The sequence below is a fragment of the Neoarius graeffei genome, chromosome 5 (assembly GCF_027579695.1).
Source record: "Neoarius graeffei isolate fNeoGra1 chromosome 5, fNeoGra1.pri, whole genome shotgun sequence".
Taxonomy (NCBI): domain Eukaryota; kingdom Metazoa; phylum Chordata; class Actinopteri; order Siluriformes; family Ariidae; genus Neoarius; species Neoarius graeffei.
Window position 1 is genome coordinate 18,553,657 of NC_083573.1, and position 19,178 is coordinate 18,572,834.

The window sequence follows — 19,178 nt, forward strand, 5'->3', positions numbered from 1 at the left end:
TGTGAAGTTTTCTGTAAGTAGGCATATCAGGTGCTCACTGGCCGTGTTGTGAAAATTGTGCATGCAGATGCTCATCCAACTTTCCAAATCTGTCATTGCTTAACTCTTGAATATTTTTTTTATCATGAATACTATCAGGGCGGCACGGTGGTGTAGTGGTTAGCGCTGTCGCCTCACAGCAAGGAGGTCTGGGTTCGAGCCCCGTGGCCGGCGAGGGCCTTTCTGTGTGGAGTTTGCATGTTCTCCCCGTGTCCGCATGGGTTTCCTCCGGGTGCTCCGGTTTCCCCAACAGTCCAAAGACATGCAGGTTAGGTTAACTGGTGAGTCTAAATTGACCGTAGGTGTGAATGTGAGTGTGAATGGTTGTCTGTGTCTATGTGTCAGCCCTGTGATGACCTGGCGACTTGTCCAGGGTGTACCCCGCCTTTCGCCCGTAGTCAGCTGGGATAGGCTCCAGCTTGCCTGCGACCCTGTAGAACAGGATAAAGCGGCTAGAGATAATGAGATGAGATGAATACTATCATTAAAAAGCTTATCATCTGCTTTCCAAAGAAATGTATCTTGTTAAAATCTGTTCAGTACTTTGGGAGTAACAGCAAGTTGAAGTTGGTACAACAGAGTGTACACTCTGCTTGCGGTACGTCGGGAAACTGCCGGTGCTTTTTGAGTCACGGGAAAGCGCTCAGGCTCTCTCTCTTTTGATCGGTTTCTGACTGGATTACTTGTGAATATTAATCAGATAACTTTTATAGGGATGTTCTCCAACTCTTATCGTTTCTGATGAAGTATTCAGCAAAATTTTCCGCCTGCTAGTTTTGATGTTATGATTCACGGGAGACTTTGAAGCAAGTTTTCATAGCTTTATCTACTTATTTTTTCAAATAAAACCGATTCATGTAAATAAAGAACTATTTTAGAATATAACTAGTCGTTTTGCAGAAAAATATTGAGATCTTAGTGGTCGGAATGAGATTTTAAAAAACCGGAAGTCAGAAACACGAGTGTCAATTTCAATTAAATTAATTGGAATTGTTTATTGGATGTGGCTCTCAGTTGTTTTGAGGTTCGCCTTGAAAGCTGTGAATATTATTTATATTCTTTCATATAAACATAAGTAGGCCCTATTTTTGAGAAATATAAAAGCCTACAGAGCACAGAGTATTAGAAATAATCTTTACTTTTTTTTTTTAAGAGTGTACCAATGTAATGTTTTACCTAATTAGCATAATTAATACTAATTAAATACTAATTTGCATAATTTGTTTTTACTAATTTTTCAAACTTTGTATTCAGTATACAACCATCTATGTGCCTGCCAATTTCCATGTAAATATCTTGAAAAATAAAAGTTGTTAAGAAAAAAAACATTTGATCTCCTTCGTTAATGAGGCCCATTTTGGACCATGTTATCCTCATACAGAATATTACAGCAGTTTTCTAAAATTTAAGCTGTTTTTTCATTCGCTGATTTGAAATATCTCAAGAACGGATCAACACACTTTAATTCTGCAAAAAGTATGTTGTTCTGCATTCATTTCTGAATTCAATGAGCGCAGTTTCAAGCAATTTGGTTTGAATTTTCAGCTGATATGCCTAATAAGGAGACGTTTATTCATTTTTCAGGAGATAACCTCATACTATAGACAATGATGCTCATTCTGAGGATCCCTGAGGAACAGTCAGTACTGTTTGACTTGATAGTAGTGAAACGCATGGAGCAGAGCTCCATACTTTAGAGAATATGGTAATGCATTGACCTGATTTTTGATGGCTTTTGCGACCATATAAACGACGTACGTATACCAACACAGGGAAGTTCCTGGTAATTATCAATTTACATTCCTAATAACCAAGCTGGTTTTAATACACACATTTATGCTTTGCCTTATGAATATTTGATACTTCCACCCCTTCTACTAACTTGCATGTGAGCACTGTAGTACTTTTCACATTAATGTAGCATCTATATTGAAATCTAAAAACTGGCCATGCAGTACATCATTGTGTGTGAATTTACTATCTTGCAAAATTATATTCAAGAATAACTGAAAAGTAAGATAACTACTTGTGTAAATGGACAGATATTTAGATGATAATGATCCTCCATCTTTTTCCACTTCATTACAGAAGCAACACCCGAGTCCCCTTTTTACCCTCCCTCCTTTCTTTTCATCCCTCCAAATTAATTCCAGTCAACTATACATTTCCACATGGTTCAATTACCTCTGTGTATAAAATAAAATAATTTAAAACAATTGTTACTGCACAAGATTGAGCCAGAGCAAGTGGCAAGGAGGAAAGAACCTTCTGAAAGCTGAGACTAGCTGAAGCACTGCAAATGTGCTGGTAGGCCTCAGTCTGCTCCTGTTCATCATGTAAATCCCACAGAACATCACCAGAGTCAGATTCTTCCCTGTCCTCCAGTCCTGTGTTGTCCTCCAGCTCCAAACCCAACAGTTCCTACAGAGACAGAGAGGGGGAAAATAACCACAGAAAAATTAAAGCAAGAAATAAAAGATAAAAGCATAGAAATATACCATCATTATATACGAGGGAAAAAAGAAAATGGCCAAAAGCAGCTCAAAAACCAAACATACCCAAATAAAAATATATTTTACAGAAAAGCAAGAAAGGCATATTTCTCTTCTATTTCTACAAAAAGCTTCAGTGCATCCGATTTCAGTTTCCTTTGCCAAGTTTCTTTTTCTTTCAAATAAGAAGCAAACAGTGACTAGATGAAGGGTTGAAGGAAGTCTGTCGTTGAAATGTCAAATTTACAAATCACATTTTCCCAATACAGGTGAGCACAGTCACCTTTAGTGATCAGCTCACAGAAAATCAGATCAGTGATTATTTAATGAAGCGCAAAATCTAATAAAATAAATAATTAATTAGTGCTCTCTCATCAGTTAGGATGAGAAAAGTTAGTACTTGCTTTAAAAGCATTTTCCACAAAAACGCTGTGAAACTTTTGTTCCTTGGCAGAACTCTACCCTTGTTGTAAAGTCATTTTGTTTACAAACCCTCAACAACAAGCAGCCCACAGAGAACAAAACTACCACAGCAACATTGGCAACGGGTGAAGTCTATGGAAGTTAGATGTTTCATTTGGAAATGAATTTCATGATTGAACTTTGTTGAATTTATATGAATGAAATACACCGGGACTCTTATCCTGTTTTTGGTGGTCATTTACCAATTCCCTCCCACTAGCTAACTCTCCTCCATCATACAATAGCTACCAACATGTGCTTCCTCAGAGTCCATGTGTACCCAAGGTGATCACAGTCACCAAATCACCTAACACAAGGTGCCATATTTAATTGTTAAGTGTCTTGAGGAGTCTCGTGATGCGGCGAAGAAAATGGCTGCTTAGCCGAGTACTCCGTCGTGGTATCTTACACATTTATCCGTTAGCCACATAATAGTAGGCATCTCCCTACCCAAAACTAGTCCAGGCTATAGATAAAAAGTGCCTGGGAAACAACGATGAGCAGGCTGAAAAGCAGCGGGTGACAGAACCCTAAAAACACCGCTGTCATGTCAGTCACCCGTGCTAGCAACGATGCTAATTCACCTGTGCCTCAGGAAGAAGATGGAAACTGTGCATCAGGTAACGTCGCAAATATTTTCTCCATCCTGAAACAAATATTGGGTGAGTTCCAGAGTTTGGGAGAAATACGCAAAGCCACTTCATCGATGGAGGCGAAACTAACAACTCTGGTGACACGGATTAGTGAGGTGGTGGGGAGGGGAGGCTTTTTCGAGGAGTCCGACAACCACCTGAAGGCTAACCCCCCAGCTACTAAAGATGAGGTGGCAGCTCTCCATGAGTTGCTGGATGACATGGAAGATCGGAATAGACAGAATAATTTGCGCATTGTCGGCTTTCCCGAGGGCTGCGAGTCAAGTGACCCGATCATGTTTTTGGAGAAGGTTTTACCCGAAATGCTGGAAATACCCACACCCTTGAGGGGATGGTTTATTGAATGCGCGCACAGAATCGGTCCCCAAATCTCGGAAGACAAGCACAACGGTCGGACATTGATTGCTAGATTCATACGGTCGGGGGACAGAGACCGCGTGTTACATGCATCTCAGGGGAAAGGAGAACTTCAGTGGAACAGGAAACGAGTTATGATTTTTCCTGATTTCTCCAGGGGCACTGTGGCCAAGCGAGACACGTTCAGAGGGTGTAAGAAGGTTCTGCACCAACGTGGAATGAAGTTTGCTCTTCAGTATCCAGCCACGCTCCGAGTCGACACAAAAGAGGGGTCCCGCTGATTCGACAATCCCAAGGCAGCCATGAACTTCATTAGAAGTGAGCTATCCCAGCAGACCGGAGACGCAGAGTGATCGATCCGGCACACCAGCCTCCTCCCGGTTTCACTCTTTACACTTTTCCTGCTGATACCTCTTTCATCATCTTTTTGGCAATTAACATGTCCGTTTTCTCTTTTTTCTCTCCCATCCACGGGGTAAGTTAAGTGCCCACTTAACACGGATTCCCTTGCAGTCTACAACTGCTGTTGAAATTTGAAAATGACTTGAAGTAGTATTTTCTCTACAAAATTATTCCTAGTGCATATTTAAGCACTCACCCGGTACCACATTGTATCTAAAAAAGAATGACTGTGCGGTCCATGCTAAAGGTGCCTACATGTTTCTGTACTTATACTTTGGTAGGATGCTACTGATGGACTTGGCCTTGTCAGAGTTGCTTTACTGACAGTTACGGACTTGTAAAGGTTTATAGTGCGCAGTGTTCAGGGTTTACGCAGTTTATTCATGGTTATGTACTTCTGTTTAATCTGTGATTATTGCTATTATTATTTTTGTTTGCTTTTTACTTTTATATGTCCATGACAGTGTCAATTGTGAAAACAAGACATGGAACCTGCTCACTACCACAGCTATATATTTCCATGAAATATTACAAATGTCTGTTCATGATAATAATAACTTGCGCCTAGCCACTAGGGTTTAATCCCGGGACCCCCGGGAAATCTGATCTATTTCTCGATTCCTGGGAAAGGTTATGACAGGAAACCGGGAAAATAGCCTAATAAAAAAAAATCAATGGTGCGCGTCTATTTGTTGACATACAGTAACGTTGATGGAGGCGACGGTGCCGCAGTAGTTACGGTAATACAGAACCACCAGCAGTAGGCTAGGCCTATACTCTGCCAATGATGTCTGGGTCTTCGACCAGTTTTGTATGGGGGCATTTTCAAAAAGTAGAGAATGACAGCGCTAAGTGTATGTTGTGTGACCGGGTTATCAAGTGTTCCGGGGGATCAACAAGTGGATTGCGCAGACATTTAGAAACTTAGCATGAGAAATGTCCCAAAGAAAGCCCATCAAAAGGTTCGAAACGTTCAAGAACGCTAGATGGCTACTTTAGCAAAGCTAGCAAGTCCCTTGGAGAAATACTGGTGGAGATGGCAGCTTTTGATGGATTTTCATTTAATAGTATGGCAAAATGCGACTATCTCAGATCAGCACTTAAGAGAGGCGGGCATATTCTTCCGAAGAATCCCTCTGAAATATCCAAGCAGGTTAGACGGTTTGCTAACGAACAAAAAAAAACCAAACTGGCAGATATATTCCAAGACATGGTGAAGCAAGGGGTGCGTTTTTCTTTGACCATCGATGAATATACTTCTAAACAACATAAAAGATTCATGAGCATAAACGTGCATGGTGCACAAACATATTGGAATCTAGGCATTGTTAAAATACACGGAACAATGCCATCCGAGAAAGTCAAAGTGTTGGTTGACGACCAGCTTAAAAGATTTGAACTTGATCTGGACAAACACATTGTGTGCTGCACTACCGATGGAGCATCAGTGATGGTGAAATTTGGGAGACTGGTGCTGCCCGAACTACAGCTGTGCTATGCTCATGCAGTTCACCTGGCTGTCACAGATGTGCTCTACCGCCGAGACGTCCCTGACAGAGGTATCGAGACGAGCGAGGAAGAGGAGGATAGTGAGTCTGACGACGAGTCTGCTGAGTGTGATGAGGATGGTTATCGGTCAGTCAGGGTGAGAGAAGACATGTACAGGAGCGTGGAGCGAGTCCGGAAAATTGCCAGGTATTTCCACAAGTCACCTGTCAGTAATGACAAGCTCAGGGCATGCATCAAACGAGATCATGGGAAAGAGTTGGTGCTCATTTTGGATTGCCGCACCCGTTGGAACAGCCTGGCTGATATGTTGGATCGCTATATTGTACTCCATAGACCAGTGACCAAGACCCTCATTGACGACAACCCCGCACTAATAATCACCAACGAGGAGCTCGCCCTCATAAAACAACTGAGCTCCTGCTTGAAACCAGTGAGGATGGGAGTCGAATCTCTTTGCAAGCGAGACACTACTCTCATCAAAGCAGATGGAATTTTTATTTTCATGATGGATCAGCTGAGTAAGCAGGAGATTCCTCTGAGCCTTGAGATGAGAGACGCAATTGAGAGCAGGTTCACGGAACGCAGACAGAAGAACCTAGTGTTTTTGTACAGGTGGGCCTAATAGGCTAATCAATTAAATTTTGATTGGGGAATGGGGATGCATGTCATTATGCTCATTTTAATAACTATATTTTTCGGCAGGTACCTTCTGGATCCTGGTGCTCTAGTCGCACCAGCACCAAGACCCACTGAGATCTTTGGCATGCCATCAAGAAAGATTCTGGTGAGGACCGCTAAGGGACTTGCGGAGCGTCTTTTTGCCAGCCACTGCCAAGAGGAGAGAGTGCAAGAGAGCCATGGTGCGTCTACTTCAGAGGCAGTAGATGGTAGGCCTACACAATCGAGTGCGCAAGGGGAAGTTCCGAGTCTGAATGAAGAAGTCTTGACTCAGAGTGAAGGGAACCTAGCATTAGATCTGCAGCAGGCAATTTCTATGACCACTATGCCAGTGTCAGAGGAAATGAAAGACGGTGACTTCATTAAGGTTATAACCAAAGAATTTTCCCTCTTAGAGGCCACCAACAGGAGACCACCTCACCTGCAACAGTTGTTTGACGCTCTAAATACTGTTCAGGCTACATCCGTGGAGGCGGAGAGAGCATTTTCTATCTGCGGCCAATTTGTCACGAAAATCCGAAACCGCCTAAGCGCAGAGTCTATCGACACTCTCTGTTTCTTGAAAGCACACTTCCAGAAGAAAAAGAAAGAAGGACAGGGTCAGGGTGAGAAATGAATTGTAAACTTAAAGAAATATTGAGCCACGAGTTCATTGCAAAGCGAAATTTATTATTTCAGTTCAGGCTATCGTTTTCTATACTATGCCTGTGTTTAAGTAGGCTAGTGCAGTTGTACATTTTGGGGTAATTTTCTTTAATTTATTGAACATGTAGGCTATGTGTTTAGCCTAAGTTTTCTTGTATTACTTAAAATCAGGCTATCATTTTCTATATGCCTATGTCTTTTAGTAGTGCACAGTTGTAGCCAACACTTTTGGGTCATTTTCTTTAATTAATTGAACACGTAGGCTATATGTTTAGCCTAAGCTTTTTTGTATTATTATTTAAAATCAGAGAGAAATATGCCTGCCCTGAACAACAAAGAAATATTTGGTTAACTTCAAGTGATTATTCCAGTTTGCAGCCACTTGCAAATATTAACAGCCACGTAATGGATTTAGTTTAGGATAATGGATGAGGAAGGAATCATTCAATGGTTAACATTATTTCGTTTTTATAATGGAGCTCTGTAAAATATTGGTTTTATATAGGCTAAGGGTTCTTCAGAAGACAAGTCAGGGACAATCCACCTTAATTAGCGCTGCAGCAGATGTCGCGCACGACGGCAGTGGCAGACTTTATTATTGCTGTGTTCATCAATGGACACAGCCTAAACTGTATTCTTTTGCCCTAATAATGATGCAAATAATGTGTAACAATTTGATACAAAATGTCAGTTTGGGACGAATATTTGAATTATACATACATAAGGGAAATGGGTCGTCTTATCCCAGGATCTGATTCATGTCATTTTCGGGAAAAATATTAAACCCTACTAGCCACCTGGAATGTCACTTACAGTATTTAGGAAGCCCTGCTAAGAGGAATAAGGTTCTTTTCAGTTTGAAATCAATTAGGTATGATGTTTTTTTTGCAAGAATGCCATATGTCTTTGAAGGATTCCAAAAAATTGCGTAAAGGATGGGTGGGATATGTTTTTTTGTAGTCCTGGAACGAGTCATAGCAGAGGTGTTATCACTTTAGTGAATAAGCATTTGCAGTTTAAATGCCTAAAAGAGGTGAAGGATAGTGAAGGGAGGTGTCTCATCATTTTAGCTGAAATCCAGGCGAAAAAAATAATATTGGCCAATTCATATGCCCCAAATGTTGATGACCCCATGTTTTTTTGCTACCGTAATTTTGAATGTACAATGACTGAGATGGGAAGTTATCCGATTATTTGGGCTGGGGACATGAATATTGTTATGGATGCAATTCTAGACAGAAGTGTCCCTAGTAAGACTAAACCCCCAAAATCACTTCTCATGATTAAGAAACTGTGCTGTGCCCTGGGTCTGGTGGACGTGTGGTGTTTACTTAATCCTGATAGGAGGGATTATACTTTTTTTTTTTCAGGAGTTCACGGAGTATTCACAAGGATCGATTTTTTTTTTTATTTCAAAAGAAATGCTTCCATCTACAATGTCATGTGCAATTGGAAACATACCAATATCAGACCATGCAAGAGTGACCCTTGACCTGGTGACTATTAATGATGTAACGAAATCCCCAAGATGGAGATTCAACTCCTCCCTCTTGCAAGATGACGCCTTTAAGGCTATGCTGAAAACACAGAGTTATTCACTGAAACAAATATTACCTCTGTCTCATCAGTAGGTACAGTCTGGGAGGCTTTGAAAGCCTTTATAAGGGGACATGTTATTCAATTTTAGTCACACAAGAAAAAACAAAACACAAGGAAGCTTGCAGACTTGGAGAGGAAAGTGGGAGAGGCAGAAGACAAATTAAAGCAGAACTATTCTCCACACAACTTAAAGACAGTCATGCAGTTTAAATATGAATATAATTGGATAATATCACAGAAGGTCGAGTTTGGACTGTTTAGAGCAAGACAGATATTTCGAGTCTGGGGATAAAGCAGGGAAACTCTTAGCACGCTATATTAAGCAACAGGAATCCAGGGCTATGATAACTGCTGTCCAGTCTCAAGGTGGGGGTCTTGTGACAAAATCGTCGGAGATAAATGAGGCCTTTAGAGATTTCTACAGGGAACTGTACACCTCCACATCACCTTGCCAAAAGGAAGACATTCTTTCAATTTTTGGTAGGGTTAGACCTCCCGGCTCTGAATATAGATCATCGTGAGATGCTTGACGCTGCAATCACGGCCGAAGAAATAAAGGAAGTTATTCGAACGATGCGGTCTGGTAAATCACCAGGTCCCGATGGGCTGACAGCAGAATTTTGTAAGTGCTTTTCAGATGAGCTCACTCCACTCTTGTTACAAACATATAATGAAGCTTTTGAAAGAGTGTTACCCCCCCACTTTGTCTCAGGCTCTAATATCTTTAATCTTAAAGAAAGGCAAAGAGCCCACAGACTGTAAAAGCTATCGCCCAATTTCTTTAATATCAATAGATACTAAAACACTCTCCAAAATCCTTGCAAATCGGCTCAGTAGTGTTATAACTACGCTAATACATCCAGATCAGGTCGGGTTCATGCATAATAGATTTGCCTCAGATAACATCCGACGTCTGATTAATGTTATGTGGGTGGTTAGGAACAACAATACACCTACCGCAGCCATCTCACTCGATGCTGAAAAAGCTTTTGATTGCGTAGAGTGGCAATACCTTTTTCTAGTGCTGGAGATTTATGGTTTTGGGCAGACATTTCTAAAGTGGGTGAAACTGTTGTATAAGGAGCCTCAAGCAGCTGTACAAACTAATGGCATAATTTCTTCACGTTTCAAGCTAGGTCGTGGGACCCGACAAGGGTCACCTCTCTCCCCATTACTGTTTTGTTTAGCATTGGAACCTTTAGCTGCAGCAATTCGTAAAGACCCTAATATCCCTGGAGTCTCTATTGCGGGGACCACACACAAACTTGTGCTATATGCTGATGATATTTTAATATTCATTACGGACCCAGGCAAATCTATTCCCGCAATGCTCAAGATTATAAAATCTTTCTCTAGCTTTTCAGGTTATAGATTGAATTGGACAAAGGCTGAGGCTTCTCCCTTTGATGACATATTGCCCTAAAATATTATTTCAAGCTGGATCATTCCAGTGGCCCCCTCAGGGAATAAAGTATCTGGGAATATTATGCCATAGGCAATTAGATAAAATAGTACAATGCAATTTTGAACCACTCCTAGAAAAAAATTTCCACAGATCTGGAAAGATGGTCTCCACTTTCTCTCGTGGGGAAAAGTTAATATTTTAAAGATGAATTGTTCTGCAAGAGTCAATTATCTGCTTCAGTCTCTCCCACTGAATATCCCTGTAAAATACTTCAAACAATCTGATGCACTTTGTAACAAGTTTTTTTGGAATGGTAAAAGGCCAAGACTACATCTGCGTAAACTGCAGAAGCTGGTAGCAAAAGGTGGCCTGGGACTCCCAAATTGATTGTTCTATTATTATGCATTCAACCTGAGGCACCTGGCACACTGGGCATTACCTCCGGAAAGAGCACCACCTTGGTACGCAATAGAGCAGTCAATGAGGTTTTCCCTACCTCCATTGCTATTTTTAACAGCAAGAATGCCTCCAAATGCTCGTTCCCATCCCATTATCTCTCATTTACAGGGACTATGGAAAAAAGTCTCTCGTATATTTAAAATCAACCTCTTTCTAAGCTTATCCTCTGGCCTGTGGGATAACCCCAAACTCCTTATTAATAAATCACCACCTATATGGAGGGAGTGGGTGATTAAGGGGGTACATAATCTTTATAAAGATGGTGTCCTGAAGTCATTTGACAATCTGGTTGAACAATTCAAGCTAGCCAACAATCAATTGTGGAGATATCTTCAGCCGAGACACCTCCTTGTTACTACTTTTGGCTCTACACACACACACACACACACACCACCTCAGAGCATGGACCTCATTAAAGAGATTTTGCGGCTCGCAGAGATTGGACATGGGGCTTCCCATTATTACTCTATGCTTATGAACAATACTGGTTTTCCGTCCAACACAGCTCTGAAAACCTTATGGGAGAGGGACCTGAACATAATTGAAGAAAATGATTGGGATACAATTGTTGGAATCACTAAACAAGTCTCCAGAGATATCAAAATAAGATTAATTCAATTCAAAATTTTTCATAGATTCTATTGGTACCCAAGTAGGCTATTCATGTTAGGTATAAGGGAAACGCCAGACTGCTGGAGGTGTGAAAGGGGAGCTGGGCACCCTAACACATGCCCTATGGTCATGTCCAAAGATTCAGACATTTTGGAAAAGAGTTCATGAGACTATCACTGAGGTCATAAGAGTGGATTTTGAGTTTTGCCCCAGTCTTCACATATTAGGCAACCCTAAGCCCATGGCCCATATTGTAAAACCCCTAACCAACTGGATTCAGACAAGTATAATGATTGGCAAACAGAGGATAATGAGAAAGTGGAAAGATGCAGAGGGCCCACTATTTATATTATTATATTATTATCTATTATATTATTATTATTTATATTCTTAATTTCCCTGAGGGAACCCGCCCAAAGGGATCAATAAAGTTTTATCTAATCTAATCTATTTCAAGACTGGCTTATAGAGCTAGGCAAAGTAGCGGCTTTCGAAAGAATACCTTATAGTATAATGAACGATATTGATAAATATAATGAGAAATGGGGAATGTTCTTAAGATTATATTCTTTACATGGTAGCTAAAAGGTATGTGAGTACTCTCTGATCACTGTGGCCGGTTCTTGGGGGACAGTCACGGAAATGAGGATGGAGGTGGACTGGGTGCAATACAGGGATCTGTCTACTGGAAGACTACCTGTGGACACTGAACACCACATGGGACAATGAATGGATACGCAGCAATGTTGTGGTAGTTTCCCGGAAAGATGGCTTAACACGTTGTGCATGGACTAAATTTTTCTGTCATGGACTGTTTTTATTTTATTTGTTTATTTTATTATTTTTTATTTTCTTGTTAATATATATTTTTATTTTATTTTATTGTATTTTATTATCCTTATGTGATATTTTGTCATCATGCCTTTTTTGGAGTGGTTGTCATATTCCTCCAATGTATGTTCTTAGTTTGGTGTTGTAAAAATTAAGTCTGAGTCATAAATTAAGTGTCTTGGCAACTGTGAACCAGAAGTCGACGCCCTCTTCAGCCTCACATGCACCCAGATATTGTACCAGAAATACAGGAGGGTATGCGTCATAAGGAAGCCTGATGTAATGCATGGCGTAATGCATGGATGCATGGCGATGGCACACAGCAGATTATGCCATTAATATGAAATGATTGGGTTTCACAAAATTTCCATTAAATTTTTGCCTGTAATTGAAATGCATGGATATTTAACAGCATAATCTATATAAATCCACACTGCAGTCACTCCTTGCGAATTATATGATCTGAAACCAATCAATCAAGCGTTCCATTAGTGAATCTACTTAAATTTACACAAACGCAGGAGGTCATACGATACAAATGTTTCTGAACCAACAGGATTTTCATGAATACCAAAGTTCTTAGGTAAATGCTCCTATGAACAATTTACAAATAAGTTTGTTTATATCTAGCTTGAGAAATTAGGTCCACTGTTTTTATATAATGTCCCCTCTGAAAGTATTGGAACATCCAGGACAATTCATTGTTCTTACTATACACTAAAGACTTTTAGGCCTGATATCAAAAGATAAAACGACAGATCAGAATTTCAGCTTTTATTTCTTGAAATTTACATCTAGATGTATTGAACAACTTGGAGAATGGCACTTTTTGTTTGAACCCAACTGTTTTCCCAGTTATTTAAAAAAAATTAAAAATAAAATACCCCGTGCCCGACAGGTGTTTCTTGTTGCCTAGGTGTGTCCTGTTACACTGATTGTTTAATATTTCTGAATGGCTACTCTGGATTTCACCTATGAAGACTGTATTTGTTATTGAAAAGGATAAACCAACATGAAGACCAGAGAGCTGCCTATGGAAGAAAAGCAAGCCATTTTGAAGCTGAGAAAAGAGGGAATAAACCTCCAGTCGAAAACCTTCCACTTGCTTTCCCTTTGTTGTGTTAGCAGTGCATTTCTTTGCAAATTTCAATCTGGCCTTCCGATTCTTACTGCTGATGAGTGGTTTGAATCTTGTATTATGGCATCTCTCTTTCTGCTCTCCAAGTCTTCTTCAAAAGGTGGATTGTAACACCTTCATCCTTGGTCTGTGGCAGTTATGGTCACTGACGATTCTTTTTGCCCCCCAGCTCTCGCAACTGCTCACCATTCTGGTCATCAACTGCTGTTGGTTTCCACAATTTCTTCCTTTTTCAAGACATTCCAGATGGTTGTATTTGCTATGCCCAATGCAATGGCTCTGACTGATTTTCCCCTCTTTCCTCAGCTTCAAAATGGCTTGCTTTTCTCCCATAGACAGCTCTCTGGTTTTCATATTGGTTTATCCTTTTTAAACAACAAATGCAGTCTTCACAGGCAAAACCTAGGACTTAAACCAAGAGTAGACATTCAGCGCTATTAATTGTTTAACTTAAACCAACAGGGCCCACCTGGGCAACAAGAAACACCTGTCAGTCACATGTTCCAATATTTTCAATCACTTAAAAAATGGTTGTGTTTAAAGAAAAGGTGCCATGTTCTAAGTTGTTCAACACACCTAGATGTAAAGATCAGGAAATAAAAGATGCAACTCAGATATATTGTCCCAACCAACCACATCAAGTCTGCAGATGACACGACTGTGGTGGGCCTCATCACTAACAACGAAGTCAACTACAGGAATGAGGTGAGCCAACCGGTTGAGTGGAGTAAAGACAACAATCTCTTCCTGAACGTGGAGAAGACCAAAGAGATTGTAGTCGACTTCAGGAGAGGTCACTCACAGCATCCCCCTCTGACCATCGATGGTGCTGCAGTGGAGAGGGTGAGCAGCACCAAATTCCTAGGGGTGCACATCACTGAGGACCTCTCCTGGTCCAACAACATCGCATCGCTGGCCAAGAAGGCTCAAACTCACCTCTACTTCCTCCGCAAACTGAGAAGTGCACAAGTCCCACCCCCCCATCATGTGCTCATTCTACAGGGGCACCATTGAGAGTGTCCTCACTGGCTGCATCACTGCGTGGTACGGAGGCTGCAGTGCCTGCTGCCGGAAGACTCTGCAACGCATAGTGAACACGGCCAGCAAGATCATTGGTACCCCTCAGCCCTGCCTTACGGACATTCATCACTCCCGTCTCACCCGCAGAGCCATCAGCATCGCTGGTGACACTTCCTACCCTTCACACTCACTCTTCAGCCTCCTGCCCTCAGGAAAAAAGGTACCGGAGCCTCTGGGCCCGCTCCACAAGACTGCTAAACAGCTTCATCCACCAGGCTGTCAGGATGCTGAACTCTGTCCACTACCTACCCCTGGTCTGTAACACATTCATTCACACAAGAAAACTACCTCATCCATTTGCACATCACACCACAAACATTAACATTACTGCTGTATCTGCTGCTATTGCTCATTTGCACTACTGTCATATACACTTCATAAGCTGCTCTTCTAGCACATTCTCCGTTATTGTACTGTATTGCACTACTGCTATTTTGTACATTGTTTGATTTCAGAGGGTATTTTTTATCTTGTATATATTTTTTTTCTTAATTTTTTTATCTATATTTATAAATATTTATATATATTGTTTTTTCATAATTTTTTTTTTTGTGTGTGTGTGTGTGTGTGTGTGTGTGTGTAATCTTTATCTGTTTTTTACAAGTAAGGTGAGAGAGAAACAGCATTTCGATTCTCCTATAATATGTCCTGGATATATAGTGAATTGACAAAGAATCTTGAATATTCATCACGATCTCAATCCCAAATATTTTCAGTGTATAGCAAAAATAATTATCCTTGCCATAACAATACTTTCAGCAAGGATTGCAATTGAACAAGAAAATACTTAAATTATGAAATGTGTATTTGGGTAATATTTATAGTATATAATATACATTATTATATCCACATTCACTGGATATGAACAATCATACGCTCAGACCGGCTACTCTACTACTCATATACCATGAGTAGAGAAAAACAAAATGGCAGACCGTGTTGAAAAACTACTCAAAAACAAAACCGCCGAAATCAAAGTATTTAAAAGAAAACAGAAATGGCTAAAATAATATAGCCCCCCCCAAATATCACTTGTTCCACACTCCAGCCCAGTTAGTAGTAGTAATGCACCTTTAAGTTGGTTTGCCAACTGCAAAAAAAAAAAAAACCCTAAAGAACACCACCCCCAATACAAAAAAAAAGTAACAAAATATGGAATAAAAGTATTTGATGGCAAGAATGTACATCTTTTTCTTTTTCCAGAATTATTATAACATTTTTTCACAAATTGTCATGTCAAAGCCATGGCCTAATGGTTAAAGGAGATAGACAGAACCTTTATTTTAAATACATTTCTGAGTGGATAGTATCTCTATCCTTGACTCTTGTATGCTGCATAAATGGGAACAAAATATAATATTTTTCTTTTTGAGAGTTAAAATCAAAGTTGGCATTTGAGCTGCCCCGTTGAGCCAGCCAGCCCTGAGTGCGTGACATCACAGCAGGAACTGGTTTTAAGGCTGAGGCCTTTGACAGCTGTAGACTAAAGTCATATCAATAAAAATTTATGGTGAAAGTAAGAAATACCGTTACTGACTTGCTCAACTAAGACTGATTTGACTTCATTGATTGTGGGTTAACTCTCATTAAAACAGGATAGGTGTTATAACTTATGCAACATACATGTACATACATGCATTTTCACTGATAAAATGTAAAAGGCTAATTAAATAAAATCAGATGAACTGAGACAATCACATTCTGAAGCAAATATAATAATCTTATACCGGCAACTTAAATACACAACACAAGTTACATGTATTAATCTAAATGCAGGTAAACAACGAGTGTTGTTTTGTATCCAAACAACAGTCGCATCTTACCAGCCTGTGTTCTCGCTTCTTGAAGGCCGACCTTGTGGCCGATTGTTTTGGCAATCTGACTTTCAGTTGTTCGTTCAGTTCTCCGTTCATTCGCTTCTTCCACGCAAGGGCGAGATATTGCTGCTGAGGCAAGCATATCCAGCAGAGAAATCAGACAGCTGGGCCACTCATTTTCCATTTTCTCCATACTGAGTACTCTGCCATTACTGCTTGGCTCAGGCACTTACTAAATCCCGGGACAGGATGTCGCTGGTTTTAGCAACAACCCTCAGCTCACACTCCAGGAGAACTGGTGCAACTGAACTTACTTTCCTTTTCTTGTAGTTTTATTTTCCTTTAATTGTTGGTACTGCACCCTCTTTCAATACGGGCTTATAGCCAGTGCTCCTCAACAGATCAGAGGTCTCGTATGAGTCCTCAGTAAAATGTGCAGAACAGAGGAGAGACCACTTTGTAGGCACCCAATGTGCCCATGAACTTCTCGCAAAACGCATCCAAATCTTTGCAGTTTGAACATTCTTGGGCCATGAATGCAACGTAAATCCACCTTCTGTCATGTTGCTGCACCCACCAGCAACACAACTACGTGGCATGGTGATAAATTAGCTCGAAATGGAGGCTCGAAGTTGCAGTCGGTTCTGTGGTTTTTTTTAAAGACATTTTTTGGGCTTTTTTCACCTTTATTGGATAGGACAGTGTAGAGACAGGAAATGAGCGGGAGAGAGAGATGGGGAGGGATCGGGAAATGACCTCAGGTCGGAATCGAACCCGGGTCCCCAGATTTATGGTATGGCGCCTTATCCACCTGAGCCACGACGCCCCCAGTTCTGTGTTTTAGTATAGCGGAAATGTTGAGGAGACCAATAGCCTTCCTGCGGTGACATCACAGATGTCAAAGTCATTCACTCAGACTGGTACTTACAGTGGCATGCAAAAGTTTGGGCACCCTTACTGAAAATGTCTGTTACTGTGAATAGTTAAGTGAGCAGAAGATGAACTGATCACCAAAAGGCATAAAGGTAAAGACGACACATTTTTTTTCAGCGGTTTCTGCAAGATTTGTGTATTATTTTTGTTTTGTACAATTGGAGAGTGAAAAAAGAAAAGGAACACCATGTGAAAGTTTGGGCACCCCAATACATTTGAGTTCTAGGGTAACTTTTACCAAGGTTCCAGACCTTAATTAGCTTATTGAGCTGCGGCTTGTTCAAATTCTTCATTAGGAAAGGTCAGATGATGCAGATTTCAAAGCTGTATAAGTTCTCTGACTCCTCAAACTTGTCCCTAAAATCAACAGCCATGGGCTCCTCTAAGCAACTCCCTTGCATTCTGAATAATAAAATAATTGATGCTCACAAAGCAGGAGAACGCTACAAGAACATAGCAAAGTGTTTTCAGATAGCTGTTTCCTCAGATTGTAATGTTATTGAGAAATGGCAGTTAACAGAAACAGTGGAGATCAAGGTGAGGTCTGGAAGATGAAGAAAACTTTCTGAAAGAACTGCTCGTTGGATTGCTAGAAAGGCAAATAAAAACCCCTGTTTGACTGCAAAAGACCTTCAGAAAGATTTAGCAGACCCTGGAGTGGTGGTGCACTGTTCTACTATGCAGCGACACCTAAACAAATATGACCTTCATGGAAGAGTCATCAGAAGAAAACCTTTCCTGTGTCCTAGCAACAAAATTCAGCGTCTGAAGTTTGCAAATGAACATCTAAATAAGCCTGATGCATTTTGGAAACAAGTCCTGTGGACTGATGAAATCAAAATAGAACTTTTTGGCCACAATGTGCAAAGGTATGTTTGGAGAAAAAAGGGTGCCAAATTCCAGGAAAAGAACACCTCTCTAACTCTGAAGCATGGGTGTGGATCGATCATGCTTTGGGGTTGTGTTGCAGCCAATGGCACAGGGCACATTTCATTGGTCGAGGAAAGCATGGATTCAAATAAATACCAGCAAATCATTGCTGTCAGGTCAAAACCTGCTATGCGACATTTTTCCTTTTTTACAGGAGATGTATAAAAGTGAATAAAACTCTGAAATAACAAGCTGAGAAGCCAGTAAAAGTTTACTTGTTCTATTATTAGCTTTTCTAATTAGCATAAATGGAAGCATGAGGTCAAAATTGACCAATCAGCATAGAGAACCCAATTTGACCTAAATTGTCACATAGCAGGTTTTGAACTGACAGCGACGAAATTCTGGAAGCAAACATCACACCATCTGTAAAAAAGTTGACATTAAAAAGAGGATGGGTCCTACAATAAGATGTTGATCCAATACACACCTCAAAATCTACAATGAAATACCTCAAGAGGCACAAGCTGAAGGTTTTGCCCTGGCCCTCACAGTTCCCTGACCTAAACATCATTGAAAATCTGTGGATAGATCTCAAAAGAGCAGTGCATGCAAGACAGCCCAAGAAACTTGTAAAACTGGAACCCTTTTGCAAGGACAAATGTGTGAAAATCCTCCAGGTAAGAACTGAAAGATTATTAGCTGACTACAAAAAGTGTTTACAAGCTGTGATACTTGCCAAAGGGGGTGTTACTAGGTACTAACCATGCAGGGTGCCCAAACTTTGGCTTCAGGCCCTTTTCCTTTTTTGTCATTTTGAAAATGTAAAAGATGAAAATAATTTTTTTTTTTGCTTAAAATATAAAGGGAATGAATCATCTTTAACTTTATACCTTTTGGAGATCACTTCATCTTCAACTTGCTTAACTGTTCACAGTAACAGCAATTTTGACCAGGGGTGCCCAAACTTTTGCATACCACTGTATATGAATCATTTTAATCATAAAAATTACTATATTAGATTTATTGTTAATGCTTAAAACTATTCCTATGCCATTCTTGAGGTCTCAAGGCATTTATAAACAAAAAGTGAGGCCATGGTTCTGTGCATCTCCTTTAAAGAAGCAGCTTTGGAACCAAAAGGTCGCTGGTTTGAGTCCCTGGACCAGCAGGACTGGCTGAAGTGGCCATGAGTAA

The 19,178-nt window shown here is 40.4% G+C and overlaps 1 protein-coding gene across 3 annotated transcripts in view; it reads right to left on the bottom strand.

Moving 5' to 3' along the window:
- Nucleotides 1-19,178, bottom strand: part of nphp3 (nephronophthisis 3) — a 76,200-nt gene that overhangs the window by 40,984 nt on the left and 16,038 nt on the right. For all 3 annotated transcript variants that reach the window (XM_060921366.1, XM_060921365.1, XM_060921367.1), the window contains one exon: nucleotides 2,305-2,460. In XM_060921366.1, the coding sequence (XP_060777349.1) occupies nucleotides 2,305-2,460 (156 nt within the window). The remainder of the gene's footprint in view (nucleotides 1-2,304; nucleotides 2,461-19,178) is intronic.